This window comes from Kogia breviceps, chromosome 10 (assembly GCF_026419965.1).
Source record: "Kogia breviceps isolate mKogBre1 chromosome 10, mKogBre1 haplotype 1, whole genome shotgun sequence".
NCBI classification, from domain to species: Eukaryota; Metazoa; Chordata; class Mammalia; order Artiodactyla; family Physeteridae; genus Kogia; species Kogia breviceps.
In genome coordinates, this window is record NC_081319.1 from 35,564,984 (window position 1) to 35,587,992 (window position 23,009).

General features: G+C 49.0%; 1 protein-coding gene across 10 annotated transcripts in view; it reads right to left on the minus strand.

Moving 5' to 3' along the window:
- CACNA1D (calcium voltage-gated channel subunit alpha1 D) overlaps positions 1–23,009 on the minus strand; it is a 328,454-nt gene that overhangs the window by 77,432 nt on the left and 228,013 nt on the right. For 6 of the 10 annotated variants that reach the window (XM_067043912.1, XM_067043915.1, XM_067043911.1 and 3 more), the window contains exons 10-17: positions 12,165–12,252; positions 11,821–11,880; positions 10,831–10,857; positions 7,233–7,393; positions 6,108–6,333; positions 5,770–5,977; positions 3,328–3,448; positions 503–617 (exon numbers count right to left, since the gene is read on the minus strand). In XM_067043912.1, coding sequence (XP_066900013.1) covers positions 503–617; positions 3,328–3,448; positions 5,770–5,977; positions 6,108–6,333; positions 7,233–7,393; positions 10,831–10,857; positions 11,821–11,880; positions 12,165–12,252 — 1,006 coding nt within the window. The remainder of the gene's footprint in view (positions 1–502; positions 618–3,327; positions 3,449–5,769; positions 5,978–6,107; positions 6,334–7,232; positions 7,394–10,830; positions 10,858–11,820; positions 11,881–12,164; positions 12,253–23,009) is intronic. The other 4 variants (XM_067043916.1, XM_059075736.2, XM_059075735.2 and 1 more) reach the window with 1 other exon arrangement.

The window sequence follows — 23,009 nt, forward strand, 5'->3', positions numbered from 1 at the left end:
AAAAAACCCCCAAGTAACCATACTGCTTTGTATAAAAAAGCTAATCAGGATTCTGAATCAACAGTGGCCCAGGGAAGGACAGAATTTAATTGAAAACCACCCTAATCGCAAGAACATAGCACAACCCACACCCAGAGCTTCTTGTGCACCTCACCGCACTGGATTCATTACACAGATCATCTTATTAAAATTCTCATCCAAGAGCTAATCAGCATTGAATGCATCATTTATTTTATGACGCCAAAGTTAACTGCAGTGATTCGTTAAGCATGGGGACGTGTGACTCCTACTCTCAGCTCCGAGGGGATGAGCGCCAAGGGCCTGGGTTCTGCCCAAGAGTCCATCCTCTTTGGTCGGCCTCACAGGACCAGCCAGGATCCCCACAAAGCAGCAGCACAGGAGCTGCAGCTGCTGTGGAGCCGGGTGCCCCAGCAGGCCCCACCTGCGAATGGCTCCCTAGGTCAAACCCCTCAGCAAACCTCCCAGATGCAAATGGGGTTACCTGGCAATCTTCTTTCTTTCCTTTTCTTCAGCTTCCTCTTTCTGAGCAGTATTCAAACTTTCAGCATCAGCCAAGTTGTCTACAGCAATGGCCAAGAAGACATTCAGTAGAATATCTAATTTGAAAATGTTAAGGATGCAACATGGTTCTAAATGCAGCTACACAAGGTCAATAATGGCAATGAAACACCCCCGTGTTCAGGAGGCTGGTGACAGGTAACTGTCCCCTAGTGCTATGTTCACTTGGTAAAGCTAGAAGACCAGAGTCCCATTTTTTTCAAAAAGAACTAGAACCTGTAGAAGATAAGCAGGCCAAAATCAAAATTAAGATTCACCAAAACCCATGAAAACCTACAAACGCCAACATTCCCCTTCATGCGTGTGCATGTTGTGTGCTTGAGCACGTGTCTATACATCCAGGTGTCTATGGCTATGACACACATTGCATAAAACAATCTATAACGTAAGCGTGTTGTTTTTATGCATTTTGCATTTCGCTTTGTGCATTTTGTTTTCTTTCTTTTAAAACACTCACACCCACAACATATCTATCTGGGGTGTCCTTTCCAAATAAGACCCTGTAAAGGTTACACATTATTCAAATGATGATCCCATCGCACAAGGCAGCCTGCGCCTTTCTTATCTGAAATGACCTTCCGAGTCTGTGAATAACCTCATTCATTCGTTCATTCCACAAACACTGACTGACTCCAGCACGCCTGCCTTATTGCCCGATGGTGCTCAACTACTCCTCTGCATTGTCCCCCGGTGGCTGTTATCTTAGACTATTGTGGTCGAATTTCATTTTTGCAAACAGTAAAAAGTTAGGTGACTGAACAAGTTAGCAGGTTTTTGGCTCTTACTATAATGTTTGATGTGTGGTTTCCTTGAATGACTGAAAAAAATATCCTGAATAAGGTTCCCAAATCAGACGATGCCTGTTTCTTACTTGTTAGCAGTTCACTACATTTTGGAGAAGCACAGGGATCAGAGGGCAATAAATAGGTCCAAACGACTCCCTTCTCTGACTGATGCTTCCCTCTAGCTGACGTACCGCCACCTGCGTGCAAGACAACGGGGGCCCAGGGACCCCGAGACAGGAGAGGCACAGCACGGTCCCACACGCCCTCCGCAATCTGAACTCTCAGGCGGGTTGCTGAACATGTCAACAAACATAACCTAACAAGGCGCTGATAATGAGCAGGCTTCCAGGAGATGTCATGCTTGACCTATTCAAGTCTTTAAAGAGGATAGAAACGTGAGTGGATTCTATGAAGACTTTCAAAACACCTTTGATATAGTAGGATTATTTTTTAACAGAGCGGCAATGAGCCTGGGGCAGCAGTTTCTCCTGGGCTGGGCGATGGCTTGGCAACACGAGCTCTCCTCTGACAGACGTGGGGTAATCATGGCTCAGAAAATGATTAGTGCTGGGAATAACTGCACTGAGAATCCCTACTAATGATCACAATGAAGAAACACTGCATCTGTAGTCTTACAATGACACTAGATTCTTTTAGGTAGTAGAAAGAAAATGCAGAATAATAAACCACAGGAAAATCTTACAAGTTTGTAACAGGTGGTTTCCAAGAGCAAATACCCATTATCTGCTTTTAGAAGCATTACCCACCAGACCCTCCTAAACAGTGGTGTGCTGTGGCATCTATTTTGAAAACATCTGTCAAGCAACTCTGACGTGCCAGGCACCGTTCTGGGCTCTGGGGACATGGGAGGAAACAGGACAAACTGGAGTCCAAGCTCCCAAGTAGCATGTATTCTAGTTGGGGGGGACAGAACATAAACCACTTAAGGATGTCAGAGAGTGATATATGTACTACAAAGAAAACACAATATCTAACTGGAAAGTGGCCAGGGAATACTTCTCTGCAGATTAGGGCCAGTATATGGCTGTGACCTAAAGACTTAATCACGAGGAGAGCAGAAAAAGAAAATACTGATCATTCATTTAACAAACACTGACCAAGGGCTGTGTGTGCATGACCCTGTGGTGTAAGCCACGAGACATGCGAATACAGAAAGAGATCGCTGACTCAAGAAGCTTCTCATCTAGTTGGGAAGATGGAGAAATGCCACCCCAAGCTCCAGCAGGACCCACAGGCAGTAAGAGGCATATGCAGAGAGCCTGGCAGGAGAGCTGCCCTCCAGGCAGGGGGAGCAGGGTGGTTCCCTGCAGCAGGGCTGTTGGAGCTGCATGAGAGACTCCTAGGATTTCTCTCTGTTGAGAGAGGGACTTCCATATGATACACTGAAGAACAAAGCACTGTCCCCATAGGTTTGCACTGGGGTTTCCACCCTGAAGAAAATTCACTAACAAGCCAGAGAAGATGAAGGGGAAAACAGCTCAAGGGATGTTGTATGAAATTAAATTTGTTTTCCTCCTCTTTATCTGTCTTATCTCAATTTGATTACTAGCCAGCCAAAAGAACCTGGAAGCTAGAGGGACATCTTTCCTCCCTACACTCTCAAGGGTGATGGCACGGAGAACCCCAGGGCTTTGCCCTAAGCCATCCCTCGGGACCTGTACAGGAGTCGGGACGTCATGCCGAGTGGGTGACCACTGGTGCAGCCCACGTGCCGTCTCAGGCTTGCCCCCATGGCTGCTCTCATTCCTCAAAGCCTAACTGAGACTCTGCTTCTCCTGTGCTGCCCTAGCAAAAGCGAAGGAGGGCACAAGAGTGAGGTGAGGGCACTCACCCCCCCACCACAACGGCTACCACCATCACCGTGGGGAAACTCAGAGAAGAAGACAGCATCCACGACGGGGACAACGAGGCGGCCCGGGTCAGGCTGAAGGCTGAAGGATACAGTTACCGCAAATGAAGAGGATGATGAAGTAGATGCAGACGATCATTCCCGAAGACGATGGGCCCCCGTACGCCATAATGCCATCATACATCACAGCGTTCCAGTCTTCACCTGTCAGAATCTAAGAAGCCAAAACTGGGATCAGCAGGCTGGTGGACTCACAGTTCCCACGGCTCTCCCAGAGCTCCCGGGGGCTGCCCGTGTCTGGTGTAACCTGCCTTTCACAGTTCAGTGTGCACTGAACAAATGCATCTGTCATCCTATCGTTTTTAAGATGCTATGCTTAATCACATAAATACATGAGTTAACTCTTCTGGTGAAAATAAAATAGCATTCCAAGTAAGACTTGTGTACCCTTTGACTACACCCCAGCCCATTCGGTCCCCTCCCCAGGAGCATATGCTGTTGGTGTGTCTCTCCAGGACCTTTGTGCATTTAAACACGTATACACATAGCCAGAGAAAACAGGCCGTACAACCAAATAGAAATGTGGCAAATGGTTTGAAAAGGTAAAGCAATTCACAGAAAAGGAACTATAAATGGCTCTTGCTCACATGAGAAGACATTCAACATCACGCCTGACAACAGTAATATCAGTGAAAACGACAATGAGATACCATTTCCATCTACCAGACAGGCAGTAATCAAAATGTCTGAACACTCACTATGGTGAAAGGGAGTTAGGCAGTGGGCAGTCCCCACACCCCAGCGCTGGAGGATGAACTACCACAGCCTTGAAGAGAATACCTGGGCAAGAGTGTCAGAGTTAAAAATGGACACACACCCTTTAAACCAGCAATTCCACTTGGGGGAATTTATCCTACAGACCTACTGTCACACACGTGCCCCGTGGTGTATCTTCAAGGTCATCCACTCAGCCAAGACGAGACACAGTGGAATATTCATCAGCAGGGGACCGGAGCCATGAATTCTGGCACACCCACACCACAAAACATAGCAGCATTGAAAAGGAGGCAGCAGCTTTTTACGGACCAATAAAGAAGGTTCTTAAGGACATGTTAGGTGTTAAAAGGAAAGATGAAGAAAAGCATGTAGGATAAGCTACTATCTGTGTAAATTCATCTGTAGGTAGATAGGCAGGTAGGTATGTTTATTTACATTTGAGCGAATACACTGGGAGAATACGGAAGGATCTGCTTAATGGTCATTGCCTCCGACAACGGGAAATTGGTGGCTGGGTGGGAGGGAGACTCATCACTTTATATGCTTTTTGAACATTTGAATTTTGTGCTGTGCACACGTACTACAAATACTACCGCCACCATGCAGGTTTCTCTGAAAGAACCAAAAAGTAAAAATGTTTACAAAAGACTCATCAGTGGCCAAAAATTAAAACTGAGTTATATTATACTTTATTGCTATAGGCCAGGTCTAGAGCAGTGACAGTAATTCCATTCCCTTCGAAATGTCCAAGTAGGAAAGAACCTTAGAGATCATTCCCTAGGCTCTCATTTTTCAGAAAATAGTGACTTTCAAAGGTCACAGAGCTGAGCACTGGAGGAGCCACCGTGGGACACCCATGTCCACTGCCCCTCCCGCCAGGCCTTCCCCCCTCTCCCGCAGGACTCGCTGCTGGCATTGCATGTGAAAAGCAACAAGGACAGATGAGGGCAACAAGGGCGCTACGTGGCTTGTGGGATCTTAGTTTCCCGACCAGGGATGGAACCCACGTCCCCTGTAGTGGAAGCACAGAGTCCTAACCACTGGACCGCCAGGAAATTCCCAGGCAGATGGGTCTTTTAAATCTAACTGCCAGGCTCTAAGGAAGGGCTTCAGCTCACAATACACAAGGTGGGGGTTTGGGACACCTCAGCTTACAGCCAGGTTGGGTGGAGAGGCTGGGCCTCTGAGTGCAGGGCCACCTGTGAACCTGACACTGCTGCTCCCTTCCCAATGCCCGCAAAGGCCCCAACAGCAGAGACACCTCAGAGTCTGTGTGTCCTCATTATATCACACAAGGGAGGACAACAGAGGGCCAGAAACCTGTCACAACTCTTTAATAACCCCGATTCCTCTGACTATACACCAAGGCATTAGGGCTTTAGAAGTCACTTCTCTGCATAAATCCATTATAACCAGGATTACCAAACTTGCCTGCCATCAAAAATTAGCAAAGGACAGGAAGAGGATTTTAGAGACTATGTCACAGGAACCTCAGAAACCTCAAACAATCAAACACAAATTTTGGGTTGATTATTTCATAATACAACTACTGGTCTCACAAAAACGTGAAATCACAGCACACAGATCTGGAGTGAGATGCAAAACAAATGACTTAAATGGCACAAAATTAATCAGAGTGTTATTAGGGCAGAGGTTACTAATACAATGACAATGGAGTGTTTTGTCTTATTGATTCGTGGATAGATGAGAAGGCATCCCCTAAGGTGCAGCCCAGGGGAAGGATGGCGGGGGACCCACCTGGAACACCGTTAGGAGCGCTTGAGGGAAATTATCAAAGGTGCTCCGCTTGGTTTGCGTTTCGTCAAAATTAAACTTGCCGCCGAACAGCTGCATCCCCAGCAAGGAAAAGATGATGATGAAGAGGAAAAGCAGAAGCAGCAGCGAAGCGATGGACTTCATGGAGTTCAACAAGGATGCGACCAAGTTGCTCAGGGAGGTCCAGTGCCTGCAAGTTAAGACAAGGGGATGAGCCCAGAGCGCCACCTGGGATGGAGCAGAAGGTCCCCCAGGTGGGGACACGGCTGACCACCACCCACGTTCACAAAACACCTGCGGTGAGATGCGCACGTCCTCACCTGGTCACTTTGAAAATTCTCAAGAGCCGAACACAGCGAAACACAGAGATGCCCAGAGGAGACATGATTTCCAGTTCTACCAAGATCGTTTCAGTGATTCCTCCACACACCACGAAGCAATCAAACCGATTGAAAAGAGAGACGAAATATGCCTGGAGACCCAAGCTGTACATCTTTACAAGCATCTCGCAGGTGAACAGAGCCAAGAGGACTTTGTTAGCGATATCTAGAAAGACAAAGGGGCACAGGTCCTCGGGATCTCGTCATGGGAGTGGCTCTGACCTCTCCCTCCCCACCTCCCTCTCACCAGCCACTGCCAGAAGTGCCCCGAGAACCTCTGCCCTTGTGTTTGCTCTTGCCCCAATTACAGAAATGCGGCATGAACGCTTATGGTCTGCTTGTCTGTCAGGCTCTAGTCCTGCTTCTGGCTACTACCCAGACATGTGCCCCTTGGTTTCTCTGGGCCTCAGTTTCACTGACTGTAAAATGGGGAGGGGCAGCTTACCACATAATCTCTGATACTTTCGAGCCCTGAAAGCCTACAATTCTGCATTTAGGCCATCATGTTGTTTTTGTTTGTTTGTTTCAATCAGTAACAAAAAAAAAATCTGTCGGATCTTGCTTACAGCACCATGATCTAAGAAGCAGTTGCCTATCAAGGTCACTTCAGAAAATGCCACCCAGCAGGCCAGAGAGTCAAACAGAAACAGATTTGACTTGATGTCAGGCAGGGCTTCACAGTGGCTCAAAACTGCCGAACTCAGAATGGGATGAGCTCCCGTACCACCCTGCTGGGGCATTCGAGGTAGGTGAACAGCCATCGCTTGCCAAGAAAACTACAGAGGAAAATAAAGCTTCCAGTGGAGACGGGGAGAAGGGATTATGAGGTCCCTTCCAGCTGCCTGATTCCTTGATCCCGGGTTGTCACAGGGTTAAGACAATGAGCTGCTCTGGAGTTATCAGCCTCAAGGTGCTTCACGCACCACATGGCACAGACCGCACCCCCTCTCCAGGTGCGCCCTGCGCTTGGTTCCGCCGCCTCCCAAGCTACTGCTCACGGGAAATGGTCAGACAGCCTCAGGGATCCCCTATTCGCAACAAAAGGAGAACGGCTTCTGCTTATACCTTGAATCTGTGTCAACCAGTCAGGCTGGTTGTAGTGCTCAGAGGAAATGGTTAAGGTGTTGAGAAACACCAGGACAATAACCAGCCAGTAAAACGTGACAGACTTCACGGCAGCCCTACACCTTCTGCGACTGAAGCGGTTCCAGCGGCGCCAGCGTCGGCTGAAAGAGAAGCAAACGTCACTCCCTGGATGACAGATGCAGCACCTGATCAACACCACTGAGGCGTAACTGCACTCTGGAGGTCCCAACTGGGGTCAGGGTGCAGGGAGGAAAGATGAGAACAAATGGCACAGAAATGACCAGACCTCGTAAGACAAATTACTTTGGTTTTAAAATACAACTTTTAAAAGCACAGTCTTGACTTGATCATGCTATCAGTTTCCTTCCTATGGCTTTAGATAACCCCATAATCTGTCATAGGCCGTCCTCAAACCAGTTAGGAAATCTAGATATTCACAGAATCATGAGTTCGTACGCATACGCAGTTCATGTGCCCGCCTCGAGGCACATGGATCTGTCCGAGCTCTCAGGGCAGAGAGACCAGCTTATCATACACATCTCTTGCAGCACCTCAGTCATCATGCGGAATTTACCAGGCAGCGAAGTGCTCCCAAACCCGAGTTTTCCTTTTAGGGAAACTCTCAGTCCTTTCTTAAATCTGGAGGTTCCTCTGGAGCCCGAGAGAGCTGTCGACGTTGAGTACTCCTGAGTCATCAGGTGCCCTTTCTAACTAGGGATGCTCAAAATATACCTTCAGGAGAAAAGCTAATATTGAATCATGTTTCCATACAAATAGAATGAGCTGAGCCAAACAGACAAGTAGCATGTCCTCTACCAATTCGCAGTTGCAGTACGTAATTAGAGAAAGTATTCCTTCCCTTAGCCCATCTCCCTATAGGAAATGTTCCCTGCCACAGGATAGCTTGGTGAAGGGGGGTCCCAGGAAGGGCTGGCCAAGTGGCAGCGGCAGCTCTGTCCAGGCTGTGCTCAGTGACGGGGGGTGGTGGGCGCTTCGTCTAGGTGCTTGAGTCAGAAGAATCTCCAGGCTGTGTCCAGGGCTGTAGCCCTGGCCGACTCAGCTGCACCGATCTGCTAAGAACACTGTAACCCAGGGGCCAGAGAAAGAGTTGTGCCAGCTCTTTGGCAAGACCTGGAACAAGCAAGGTGCATTTGGTTACTGCTCTTCCTGTGTGGTTTCTGATGGTAATGGCAGCTGGAAACATGATAACCAGCACAGAAGACGTCCACTGAGGACACTAAAAACTGTCCCCACAAGACTGGGTTTCTCCTGTGATGCATAATTCAGTACACATAAGTAAGATGGCCTGAACAAGATCCAGCCTTGGTGGGTCTATTCACGCTGCGGTGACAAGTCACAGGTGTCTCCCAAATCTAGGGGACTGTCTCATCCCTGCAAACCCTGCACTAGGCACGTGGAGATGAAGGCATGGTCCATGGCCCCTGTCCTTGAATAGTATACCGGGCTGTGGCAGGTAATTATAAATCCAAGTGTTACACCGAGGGTACTGAGTACAGGAGCAAAGAGAAGGGAGCTGCAAGGGATCTTTGGAAGAGTCGGGGAAGGCTTCTTCAAAAAGCTGAGGTCTGGGCTGGCTCTCGATAGCTGAGTAAGAGTTAGCAGGGGGGAGGGGGCAGGGCACTCCACTCAGCTCCCCCAAAGAGACTTGGATGGGAAGAACCTGAGTGTGTGGTACATTTGATGGCTTGAAAGCAGTCCAGAATAATAAAGTGCAGAGTCTGGGAAGGGTGCCAAAACATGAGACCATGTTTTGGTGAGCTGGGGGCCAAATTATGAAGGAATTTAAATGCCCTCTGGTAACAGGAAGTCCATGAAAGGGCTCTTAAGTTTTGTGGGGTTTTTTTGGCCGCGCCCCACAGCATGCGGGATCTCAGTTCCCTGACCAGGGACTGAACCCGTGTCCCCTGCATTGGGAATGAGGAGTCTTAACCGCTGGACTGCCAGGGAAGTCCCCTTTTGTTAAAGTCAGGTTTACTGAGATGTAATTTACATATGGTAAAATTTATTCTATTTAGTTCTACAGTTTGTAACCACAATCTAGATGTAGAATATTTCCATCACTCAATAAAGTTCCTTCATGGCACTTTGTAGTTAATCCACTCTGCTCACCCCAGCCCCAGAAACTACTGATTCGTTCTCCTTCTCTATTATTTTGCTTCATCCGGAATCCTATGAACAGAATCATACAATATATAGCTTTTTAAGACTGGCTTCCTTCACTTAGTAAAAATTCGTTGGTGATTCATTTGTGTTGTTGATCTCTCAGTAGTTTCTTCCTTTCTTGTTGCTGAGTTTTAGTCCATCATATGGATGAATTATAATTTGTCTACCCTTTACCATTTGATGGACATTTGAGTTATTTACAGCTTTTGGCAATTTTAAATAAACATGTAAATGTTATATTTATAAATTATATATACACGTAATGCTTATGAATATAAATTCATGAAAAAAATTTTTCTGTGTAGATACCTATCTTCATCCTTACAAGTGAGATTGCTGGGTCATATGGTAAATATATGTTTGACTTTATAAGAAACTGCCAACTTGCTTTTAAAAGGGCTATGTCATTTGACATGTAGCAATGTATAAGAATTTTCATTGATCCACATCCTTGTCAAACGTGGGATTGCCAGATTTTTAATTCTCATTTTCCTAATGACCAATGGTCATTTCATGTGCTTATTTGCCATCTGTATCTCTTCTTTGGCTACATGCCTATTAAAAATCTATTGTCTACTTTTTATTGGGTTGTTTTCCTATTACTGACATTATTCTTTATATATACTGGGTACTACTCCTTTATCAATTATGTTTTGCAAATACTTCCTCTTCCAGTCTACAGCTGATCTTTTTCTTTCAAAAAGCAGTAGTTTTAATTTTGATGAAGTCCAGTTTATCAGTTTTTCCTGTTACGGCCAGTGCTTTGGGTGTTGTACCCAAGAAACTTTTGCCTAAGCCAGGGTCACTAAGATTTTCTCCTACGTTTTCTTCTAGAATATTTACAGTTTTAAGTTTTACATGTAGTTCTAGTCCATTTCAAGTTAAGTTTTGTATATAGTGGTAAAACACTGTTTCTAAATGAAAAATAATATTTATATGGAAAAGTATCAAACCATTGGTATACAGTTCAATGAGTTTTTACCAACAGACTGTGTAACCTGCACCCAGAGCAAGAAAGAGAACATTACGAGCAACTCAGAAGACCTCCTGAACTTCCTTCCATGGAAAAGCTTTAAGCAGAGAAGTGACAGGAAGTATCTCTCTTAGAGAAAGGACTCTGGGAGGGGATGTAAAGGGTTGATTAGGAGGCACAACGTTGCTCATTGTTGCATCTTATTGGTCTGTCTGTTTTGGAGGGGGGGATCTTTGGCACCTACTACACTGTTCTCCAAGGCAGGTACTTACTGTTTACTGGGAAGATTGATCTTCTACATGAATGTTAGTGCCCACAGAGTGAAAAACCAAGTCTACAGCAACTCTATGTAAAATTCAGAAGTCTGAACATACAAAATCCACACAGGCTTAAGAAAAAGTACAGAAAGAAGATACTGACCTGAGCTTGGATTTTGAGATGGCTTGACTGAAAGAAAAAAAGAATATGATTCCTGTTAGGAAGTCTTGAGGACACGCTCCCCCCACATTTCAGCAGAGATATCATCAAAGCCATGCATGGAAGCCTGGACCCAGCTCCCACAGCGGGCCAGCTGGGGTGAGCGCAGAGCAGGGGGCCAAGCAAGAGAAGACTCTTAGCTGCCTGAGCAGCCCTGGCACAGGTGGTGATGCCAGGGGTTCTTCTCCTCTCACCCAAATTTCTCACACTGCAGCCAGCAGGCCCTCTCCTGCCCACAGCTCAGCCTCACATCTCAACAGCGGCACATGCTGCTGCTACTACAGCAAAAGGAGCCCTGGGCTCGGAGTCCTTAGCTCTGCTCTTCACTCACTGCCGAGAGCTTGGGCAAGCAGTGCACCTTTTTGAGCTTCAGTGTGCTCATCTGTGAAATGGCAAGACAAACCCATTTCCTGCCTACTTCATGCTATTGTAGGAGGGCAGAGCAAGAGAGAGGAGGCAAATCTACTTCATAAACTGTTGAGTTTCCTGCTCCTAACACATCATTTTTATGAACCTCTGCCAAGGAGATCAGATTCTCTTAAAAACGACACCTGTACTCAACAGACATAAGACCCAAAGGACACAAGCAGAAAGCAAACAAAACCACATGGGCCTCCCCCCAAAGCAGGCGATGCTCTGCACGCTGCACGCTGCTGGTGCACCCGCTGCTGCAGCCCAGCTCGTCTAGAAAAAAGCCAGTGGGTGTTAAAGTGATGGCATCCTCCACGGTTAGGAGATGGTGGTGCAGGGCTCCAGACAAAGTGCGTGAGCCGAGGAGGACACGGTCTCGTTATCCAGCCACCATACATGAGGTTGGGAGACCCCGTGAGTGAAGGAAACTTAAATATGTAGCACATTCTATCAGCACTTCTGCCATACAAGCCCTTCAAAGCAGTGACACCAGCACCAGGCTCAGAGAATCAGGCCTTTTACCCCCACCGCCGACACCCAGAGGGCCCGGCCTTGGTGGCGCCTCTTCTTCTCCACCAGCACCTAGTGGACACAGGGGAATTGCCGGGTTACCTGGCTCAGCCCGCGGCAGGCTCCGCCTCAGCGGGTCAGACCACTTTTGAGGGAAGAGGCAGATGAAATGCTGGGGGTCTGGGGAATCTGGGCTAGGGGGAGGACCAAGGGGTCCACGGTGAGCCCGCCCACCCCTCTTGCACCTGAGGCCATGGCTCCAGGGCTCCCCCGAAATCTGGGTGTCTTCCTCATATCTGCTTCTCTAAGAAGCCAGGAGGAGCTGAGAGTTCAGGGTACCCACCCCCGCCACTCACCAGAGGCTCCCACAGCAACCTTGGTTCTCGCCTTCCCCACTCACGTTCTCCGTGTTCACAGACTCCGTCTCACTGGTGGGCATGCTGGCTGTGGAGGAGAAGCAACGCTTTAAGTGGTGCCACGGACGCACTGGGCGCCCAGGGATGGAACAGATGTGATCTCTGCCTCCAGGCTGACCCTTGGGGAATCTGGCAAGAGGGCAAGGAAGGTGATGAAGGGTCCTCAGGGGCTTGACCGGCAAAAGGAAATGCCAAGAAGCCAGGCACCTCCACAGTGGGGAGCCCTCATTTCCGTGATCTGCTGAGGAAGCCCACAGAGTCCCCCGACAGGAAGAGACCCTGTCCATCCATCTTCCCAAGAAAAGAAGCCTGGGGACCAAATTGAATCCTGCCGCTGTGCCTGGCGCCCCCTTATTCTTCTGATTTCCAGGTCTGCGCTGAGAGGCCAACAAAACATCTCAGTTACAGCTACATCTTTTCTTGTCCCAACAAGAAGTCCTCTAGAAAATCTGTGAACAAACCTAATATTTCACAAACAAATTCTTATCTTAAATATACTGAACGAGAGGAGGTATCATAGAGGGAGGAGTGCATGAAGGTACCAAGCATAAAATCTTTCTAAAAATTTAAGAATTTGACTCATTTTCCGTTAACCTATCTGATGTTCTTCTGTCCCGCTTGTGAAGCCAAGATGCGGAAAGTGCTGACCAAAGACATCGGCACTAGAGCACCAAGAAGTAGTCTTATAGGGAGAAGAAGGTTTTCTCCCAACCAGCGACCAGAAGGCAAAGCTGCCTGTGGTCCCAGTGCTACCAGGGTCTCTGGGCACGTCTCCCTGCCCCATAGCAGGATCCTGAACAGAAGTGGAAGAAATGTTGACATGCACCTGCTAGTGTCAGGAGGCCCTGGGACCCACTCAGAGCCACCATCTGGCACACGGGTGTTTTTTCTCCTCCAGCTGATTCAACTCTAGAAACATCATAGACGTGTGCTGGAGACCAGGCAGCAAAGGAGATGTGGGACACAGAGAGGGACTGGGCTCTGCACCTGCCCTGGAGGACCCGTGGGAGAGGCAGCCCCCCGGTGGACTTCAATCTACTGTGACAAGAGCTACCACAGGGGTCTGAGCAAGTGTGGTAACGACTAATTCTGCTCTGGGGTTAGGACAGGTCGTCAAAGGTTGAAACACAGGAGAATCACCCGAACCCCTGCACTTCTATTCCTTGATGCATAACTTTGAACTGCGGTGACCTTATGGTTTTCATAGACCTAACGGTGCCAACAGGAAAGCCTTTCCCCCTGCAAGCTCTGCCCATATGGTTCCTCTTAGGAAGGACGCCTTGGTTTCAGCTGTAAAACCCGGCAGTGGTGCCTGGAGTGCTGTGGGGCAGAGTCTGAGACCAGCTCAGGCACGCAGGGCGAGGGCGCGGGACCAGCGAGCTCTGTCTGTGCAGTGCATGCCTGCGGACCCTGCTCAGGGGAGAGACAGGGTGTGAATGGCAAGGATGGACGCAGACCTGACTTGAAGGGCCCAGAGAGCTGAGAAACATCTTTTCTGAGGCACTGAAGAAGATCCCTTCCCTTCTGTGAGCACCCAGGGAACTGAGCCTGCTTGCGAGGGGCGGGGCTCAATAGCTACCTCCAGGCATATTTAGGCAAATGTTTCAAAAGTGAAGACAAAATGATCATTACAGGCCCATATAATACAGCTGGTATTCTCACAGAATAACCTTTTTCTTCCTTAGTTAAGTCGAAAGAAACCAGCTACAAACTTTGACTCACTCTTTCACCATTCCATGCAAAAAAAACCAGACAGAAACACCGCCCGCCAGCGAAAAAAGCCCACAATCCTTTTGTTAAAGGAAAACCTTTAACAAAAAGCTCCATCAAGAGGTAGAAACATACAGACACAGGAGGCTGCTCATGCAATTCACTGCTCCATGACTGTTCCATGCTCTGACTTCAGAAAGACTAAAAAATCATAAGAGTCAGCCAAGTTCACTGTTAGAGGTTCCTCCTATAGGGTCACCCTTATCTCCAGGAACAGCACAAAGAAAATCACGGTGGGAGACCCTTACAAATATGAGCATGAGTCGTCTTTGTGGAATGTTTTTCTTGGTGCTCAGTGCCACCACTAAGAGGACAGAAGTTGGGAGCAGCATGGGGCGGGGGTGGGGTGGGTGGGTGAGGGCCCTCGGCCTCAGTTAGGTCCTGGCTCTGCCCTGGGCAGTCCCACCTCTCTTCAGGCTTCAGTGTCCTGCCTGTAAAGTGGGGACACTATCTCTAGACTCCTGAGGGTCACTTCCATCTCTAACAGTTTACTACTTCATGGTTCTAATATTAACCACTATTAATCATACTGTAACTCCAGTCACTATTTCCGAAAGAGCAAACTTCTTCTGAACGGGCTAAAGCTTTGTGGCTTTTTACTCTCTGGGGCCATGTCCCATGATGACAACAATAGAGTTGCTGCATTTCACCCCTAAAGCTTGTTTCTCAAATGATCTGATCCAAACAGATAAATTACACCACCCTGCCTATGGGAAGGGGAGCGGGGGTGGGGGGGGACGGACATCATTTTGCATTTCTGGCTCTATACCAACTACTAGTGAATGAAATGTACAAGCTGCTCCCTGGACTAGGGGTGGGGGTGGGAGTGGGGAGATAAGAAATAAAACTAAACTCCCCAAGCAGAAACTGAGGCTGCACTGGTGGAGAGAATCTCCTGCTCGCCCAGCGGGCTCCATCCTTCAGGTGGGATGGGACAGTGGTTAAAGTGGGCTCTCAGGTTGGCCAGGTCTAAGTTTAAGCCCACACTTGTGACCGAACACCTCCAAGGCTTCATTTTCTCATCTGTAAACTGGGGAGTACTTAACCTCATAGGGCTGTCGGCAGAACTGTAGGAGGTGAGATACAGAGTGGGTCTGCAGTGTCGGGCCGTCAGTGAGGCCCATCAATGATGAATCCATCATCTCAGAAAAGCTTTCCTGGAGCTCCCTGGAGGCAAGGCGACACTCCCTAGGTGGTCCAAATCCAGTGTCACTTCACCCTGCCCACTTCCACTACTGCACAGAGGATTCTCTTTTGAATAGCCTTCCGCACTTCTGAACCAGCCTCGGCCAACACCCCTGGTTTGTATCTTTTCTTTCTTAAACTGAGTTATTTCTAATTTAGCCTGTTGTATGGAAAGCAACTTTTCTGGCATCACTGCTTGACACCTACAGAGCCATAGGTCCCTAATATATACATCAGTTCCAGAATCATGTCCCTAGGGCTCAGGAGGAGAAGAAGGGGCGGGTGGAGGGAGAGGGCAGTGACCACGCTAGAATGTGGTGACCTCATTTGGCCCCGGAAATGGATCTGGATCCAGTCCCTCCCCGCAAGCCGAGGAGCCAGGCTCTGGCCGGGGCCCTGGCACCCTTCCCGTGCACTCCAGCCTCCCACTGCGGCCAAAGGAGTGTTTCCTTTTCCAGACGTATAGAAGACACGGGGCCCAGTGGGCATAACCAAGGAGGTTGTTTGTACATTAAAACATTTCACCCTTCACCTGCACCAGGCATTCATTTTTTTAATGTTCATAAATTGATATGGATTTCACTTCACTTAGCCCCAATAGGATCCCATCTATGTTTTAAAAAATCAAGACAGGAGAATCACAGACTGTTAGAACTGGAAGGGGCTTCTGAGATGACATGAACAAACGCTGTGATTTCACAGATGAGAGAACTGACCCACTTGCCTTGGGACACGCAACTCAGACGTGCGAGAAGAAAGCTCTCCTGAGTCCCTGCCACTGTGCCACACCACCCGTGTGGCTTTGGTACATCCTTAAATATACTGGTGTATGTTTCAGTATTGGTACATGTTGGTATGTGTATGGGTATATACTTAAAACTCCATAAATCAAAATGTTCCCAAAACCAAGCAAGCGTGTTACACACCAGCCTTGGTGTCTGGTCCTAATTAGCCAGACCACTTCTAGGAGATCAGCCCAGCAAATGTGGGGAGTACAAAAATCCAGGTGGCACGGGGACTGCTGGGACTTCATAAAAATGCAAACAGAAAGAATTATAGAAACCCAAGTAAGTAAACCCAAGGACGAATTACGGCTGCCGCAGCATCAGAACTGCCCCATTCAGGGTGACCTCTCTGTCCCCTTGAGCAGAGATTCAGCGTTCACTGCTGACCAGTGGCTAGGCCTAATTAGGGCTGCAACAGAGAGACCCCCTCAGACCTGCAGGCACCAGACCCTCCTGCAGAAGAAGCCGGGGCCATCTGCATGCAGAGAGGCTATTAGTCCTTTTCCCTTACACGTTTCAGGAAACTTTAGAGCTTTGTTGAGGAAGTTTTCATGTTTAAAATATGAATTTGAAAACACTTTTCAATGACTCGGAGCTGAAACCAGGCACTAGAACAAGCCTGTCGCCTGTGCCAGGATGCTGACTTGCCCTGCAACCTGCCTGCGGAAAATCTGGGGTAGCTCAGGGCCTATGCTTTGCAGTTGATTCCAGGTACTGGGATCTCTGGGGAGAGCTCCAGGGCAGACCCTCAGGCTTCGAGTGTGTGCGCGCTGAGAAGGGGCCCAGAGCTGCTGCTGTGGGAGAGGGGATGGTGCCAGCCAGCCAGGAGCCCAGCACAGCCTGGACTGCAAGGGAGAGTTGCCAGGGCCACCCAGGCGGCCTGGGCTCGGCCCCCGCTAGGAGCACTCTCTGTGGATAGCGGGTCACACTATTTCTCTTTAGGATCTAATCGTAGGGCCTGGACGCCATCATGGGTAATGCTACACAAACTAAACCAGGGAAACACGCTGTTTCTCAGGCTAGCACAACACCATCCTCACCTTCTCTCTGAAGGACGACGTAATTCTCAACTATATCTGCCTGGCTTGTGAATTCAGAGGGAAATCAACACACAAATACACGCACGCACACGTGCATGGGTACACGCGCCCAGGGGTCTGAATGAGTCTCTGTGTGGGTCCAAATAGGCAGCCCCCAAATTATGTTCACCGCTAACAGGCACAGCAAAATCTCAGACTAACTTCCTTCAGTGACGGAGGCTGCTGAGCCCAAAGCCTCTAGGACAGACGTCAGAGAAGCTTGGTCTCTGTCATCGGTGGTACGGGGACAAGTCCCCTTTCCCCCCCGGGGCTTAGTTACCGAATCTATAAATGAGCTGTTGGGAACTTGCACCTCTAAGACCAATTTACCTCTGACCTGACAGAACTGCTGTAAAGAGGAAACACCCACAGGCTGTCTGATTTCACTCCCAGCACCAAGCGGGTTTCCCTTGCATTCCCCCACAGCTCGGCAAGGAGAGCAGCTGCTGCCCACCCCTCAGGAGGGTGGCCAGGAGGCCAGCAGTCGGCCCATGAGAACTGGGTCCAAGTCACCTCCTGGGAGAGCGCCCTGGAGAGTGGAGCGGCCCCCGAGAGACCCCTGCCAGCCACGGGGCCAGGGACCATGGGGACCCTTGCCAAGTGAGCGTGGAGCTCGCCAGCCTCCTCTTGAGACAGCCTCGCTCCCAGATGTCCTGGGCCTGTAGGACCCCTGCTCCCCTGCTCTCCACGGAACAGGCTTTCTTGCACTCTCACAGGTCTCTTCTCGTACTTCCCTCCGCGCCCCAGCAGCCTAAAGCTTCTCACTCTTTCCTTTCAAAGGCAGGGGTGTGGCGAGGTTAGACCACCGAGCAGTGGCAGGGATGGCGGCCTTCCCTGGGGACAGGGCTCCAAAGCCAAGATCTCGTGTTTTTATCTTCTTTTCATGACAAGCACGAGCAGTGCCAGGACATCCCCTGGAGGAATTTGCCTGTGCTTGCTAGTGGTGACACGCTCAGCCGTCACAGGGTAACGGACGCTCGTTGCTGTAAAGAAGCCAGACTCGTGTTGGAGAATGTGGGTCAAGGCCAGACCAAGGTTTCTGTGTCTAAAGCAAGAATCATGCCCTGATAGTTAACTATTTCTGTATGACCAGTGACGTGGGGAGCACAGCATCCCGACAAGGGCCTCAGCCCCACTAGCACCGCCAGTAATGTCAGGGGCCTTCTTTAGGGTTCCTAGGTAGCTCAGTCAATAAAAGACCCCCCTGACCCCAACAAAATACAGAAAGTTTCCTGAAAACGTGAGGCTGCTTCCTTTTCCTGCAGAGGCCCAAGCCCCCACTAAGGAGGGTGGGCACCTATGTGCTCAAGGAGGGGCTCTGCTCCCCTAGGACGGGAACCACTCATCTGCTCGTGAAAACCCACTGGAGCTGTAGTCGTCAGTCTTTGAAAACTTATTTCTCATGGCCATCACAATATTTCCTGCTTAGCTGAAGCCCATTTTTCCTGCGGAAAAATGACAAGAGCTGCACCAAGTTTCTTCACAAACCTCTGCAGGCACTAAAGCTGTGAGAGTCAGCTCTGTCTCTGCCCGCAGGCCTGCTCCCAATCTCAGGCAAGTTCCTCCTCTCAGGGCCACCACATGCTCTCAGAGTGACGAAGGGCTCATACCTCATACTCAGTGTCCCTTTCCACTTTCGGGCCTTCTGAAGAGAGTAGGAATCTAATACAATCCTCACTGGGACCATCCAGGACTTGCTCAAGTCCAGTTCCCGACACTGCTGCGCTCAGCATTCCCACGAACGGCTGAGACCACTATTCAGCAAACAGGGCAACGTGAACCCTCTGCTCTCCTGGCGGCTGGCTTTGCGTCCCTAAGTCTGAATCTTCTCACACAGACTCCTCCAAAGTCATCTGGCCAGGGCCGACCTCGGTGACGCTAACCAGGTGTGCACAGGCAAAGCCTTGTGCTGCTGTGGGACCACAGGGGTGGCTCGGGCAGGCAGGGCAGGACACCAGTTGTTTGCATAACTGCCCTGCATGGGGATGGTCCTGACGCCAACCCCAGGGCTTCTGATGAGATGAGGGACTATGTTAAGCATTAGTCTAGAGCACAGATTGATACTCAACTGTTTCCCACATAAGCCCTTTCCCCATTCCCATTTGTAAAGGCAAAGGGCCCCCAAATCGTAGCATCCTAGAAGTCTACTTTTAACTTCATTCTCAAAACTGACACTACTAGCTTTAGCCTGGTCCTGTGCAAACCAGCCAGAGATTGGAAGACCCAGAGGCCATGTGAAACATGTAACCTGGAAAAGAAAAAAATCAATCAAATAACATCATTGGAATTTCCAAACAGTTTAGATTAAAAAGCATCATTTGGGGAAAAGTGTTTAAAAAGTCTGTCTTCCAGTCTAAGAATATTCGTGCGGAATTAAATAAATTTTCTGAGTTGGTTCAGCTGCTTCTTTAAAAGGTACAGTTCAAACAGAGGAAACTACAATGCTATGTTGGCTGAGACACACATCTGGGGGAAAGACAAGAGGAAAACCACACGGCCAAGTTTCAGAGAAATCAAATGAAAACATAGGCATCTTACAAACACAGCACACAGCACATGCACCTCACACCATGCCCGTGTGTAAGGAAAAGGCGTCAGAAGTCTGGGGAGAAGAGTCTCCCAAAGAGAAAGTTCAATCTCAGCATTTTACCGTGATCTTTAGCCCTTTGTTGGCGAAAGCAGCAAAACCTCCTTTTCTTCTTATCCTCTTTTAGCAAGTCGGCCACTGTGACCCCTTGGGTGGAACACAGGCAAATTCCATTATGCTTCAGTAGAGGGCAGCAACAGCAATGCCAGCAGGCCCGAGGACGCCAGAGGTGGCCCCATCCACGGGCTCTGATACACAAGCCCCCAAACTACCCTCCTTGCGCGGAGAAACCTACAGTTCAGGATCTGATGGGGAGAGTGGACGTACACCTTCTGTAGCTGGTATACATAACGCCGGTCTTCGAAAACCTGTCCTAAATAAACAACCAACTAACCCACTCTGGACACAGGTTCCCAAGGTCTGACTTCCCCTGTAGGAAGGGCGATAGGGAGAGGGCACTTCAGCAGGAGTCTTGGGTACTGACCGGCTCTGTGAGTCCAGCCAGCATCGCTATATGAGGCAGGATACTCGGGGTTCAAGTGGTGGCCTCTGGACCTGGACAGACCAGGTCTAATCCCAGCCCTGCCACTTACTGGCTGAATGACTGCGGATGTGGTACCTGATGGTGTTAAACCTTAGTTTCTTCACTTGTAAGAGGTTAATAACAGTTGGGCCTGCGCTTCGCAGAGTTGTTCTAAGAGGCAAATTGTAAATATGGTGAAATATAGTGACACAAGCATCGGCGAGGCGTAGTCAGCCATGGCAACTCCCCTGTAGCCACTGGGTCACAAGAAAATGATTCCAGGGTCTCCAGCCCCATCCAGCTCTGTGACACAATGGCCACTCTGGAGTAGAGGCCACACGCCCCTGGGCAGTGCAAGGGCGGCGGCAGGAATGGCGGGTGGGCAAGGGCATGGGGGAAACTTGCACGCACGACTGGTGGGAACGAGAAGTGTGGTGCCACTCGGCATAACACGTACAGTTCTGAAATGGGCCTCCTCTGGGACCCAGCGAAACCCTTCCTGGTAATCGCTCCCCTGGGACGAAGGGCACGGGTGGCCACGCAACTGCTGCACTTGGGGGGATGGGTGGCGGCGAACATGCAGACCGGGGCGAAACCTTGGCTGGAATCCCAGCTCTGCCACTTAGCAGGCATGCGGCCCTGAGAGGCTGCTTAGTCTCCTGCGCTCCGTCTTCCCCCTCTGTCAAGCTCCGGTCTCAGAGCTGTGTGAGGAATAGCAGACTCAGGTACCCGCTGCCTTTAAGAACAGTGTCTGGCACAAAGGAAGCATGTGGTAGAGATTATCTGGTGCTATTTCATTCAACAAGTAACCACTGAGAGCTTGTACGCGTGACAAAGACTGTGCCAGGGGCCAGCCACCCCGCGCAGGATAGAAGCAGACCCCATTCCTGCCCCCGCAGAGCTCCCAGTCTCGTGGCAGACGAAGACAGCAACCAGACAATCACACAAACAAGCGTAAAACTGCAACTCCGACAACTGCTGTAGACTCCGTGCGCTCTATAGACTACCCAGTCCATTGCGGCAGATTTAAACTGGCCACTTATTGAAAAGAGCCAAAATGTTGCTTAAAAAACCACAGAAAGATGTCTACGGCACACGGTTCAGTGAAAGAGGCAAGTTACAGGACCATCTGTGCTGGGTGACCTAACGGTGGGGACCAGTGAGCGCGCCGTCTGTGCAAATGCAGGTCCTCATGTGCACAGATGAGGCCGGAAAGAACAGGCCCAAGTTGCCACACCTGCTTCCCTCTAAGAAGAGGGATGAGAGAACGGTCTTCTTTTCTAAACTTTGATATTATATGAATTCCTTACAGTGGGCAAATATTGCTTATGTAATCAAAGTATATTAAAAACAAACACCACCCTGAGTCAGGACTCCACAACCCTGGCTGGAGTGCCCGCCTTCCTCATCATGGTGGGGCAACCATCCCCAAGTCTGTCTCCCACCAGCTCCTGTGAGGCCAGCCCCGGGCAGACGACGGCTCTCAGTACCACCCAGGGGAGCGGGTGTCTCCCGTAACTCAAGCACTGGGCCCTCTCCAGAGACGGCAGTTGCCCTGGATGCATGTTTACCATATGCAGCTCTAACTGCTGCTGTTTGCTTTACAGCTTTTACTTGAATGTTTTCCATTTTGAACTTGTACCCTGAGGTGGTCTGACTGTGATGAAAGCAGTTTTATAAATCAAAATTTGAAGACACAACCTTTTAAACAGGACCAACAAATTCCCATGCCTTGTGCTTGCAGACAGCTATGGCCTCTCTGGTTTTCTGCCCGCCCCGCAAATCAAACATTGCAGTAAAAGGCATCAAGGTGGCATGTGCAGAAGGGAGGTGCCACCTATGACAACCTTGTACACTGAGGGGGCAGCTTCCCAGTGCGAGGCGGGCAGGAACAATGCTCACAGCCTCCAGGACAGCTGATCTGATGAAGAGAAGACAGAGGCTCTCCCCAGTGGTCAGAGTTGGATTTTCAGGTATCTTCCCCTCTCTTTTTTGGGGCATCAAATACTCCCACTTACAGGGATTATTGATCATTCATAGTTCCCACAGTAAAATGCCTTGCTTTTCTGGCCAGAATTTTAGAATGAGCTTCCTTGAAAAGGATTTCATTATTTTTAATGCTATTTTTTTTAAAACTAATTGCTGACAATGAGAAGAGTTTAAAATAGAATTTTAGGCTTTCAGATTTTAATGGTCCCAGCAAAACTCCATTGTTAACTCAGAAACAGCTGCATATGTCTAAAAAAATCACTTTGAGATTTGGCAGAGTTTCTTAAGAAACTTGAAGCTCAGCAAAAAGTTAAATAAATTATCCTTGAAAATTTCCCAAATGCTGAGGAACTAACTTCCAAGGGAATCTTCTCCATTCAGTTAATTGTGTAACACCAGGTTTCTATCAGGAAATTTTGGGAAATGGCGTTGTACATAATCTGTGGACGCACAAAGCCAGAGCTACCTGTCACCGTAGCTAGCAGATAGGCATAAAGGAAGGAATGTCTCTCCTTCTGTCTTCTTCCAAGTGTGATATTCAGCGTGCTGGCATTCAGGAGTCCCCAACCCTGGTGACACACTGGAACCTCCAGGGAGCCACGTGTGGGTGCCATCACAGACCAGTGAATCAGCGTGGGGTGGGGCATGGCACCAGGATGTGTCCTCACTCCCCAGGTGACTGTCACGCATTGGGTTGGCCAAAAAGTGCCTTTGGTTTTTAAGTAAAAATAAAAGACACATTTTTCATTTTCACCAAGAACTTTATTGAACATTGTATTCAGCCTTTTGTTCTACTACCTCTGCCATTTTTCAGGCAACTTCATAATTCCAGCTTCCCAAAACTTTTTATCTTTTTGAGAAAAGAAC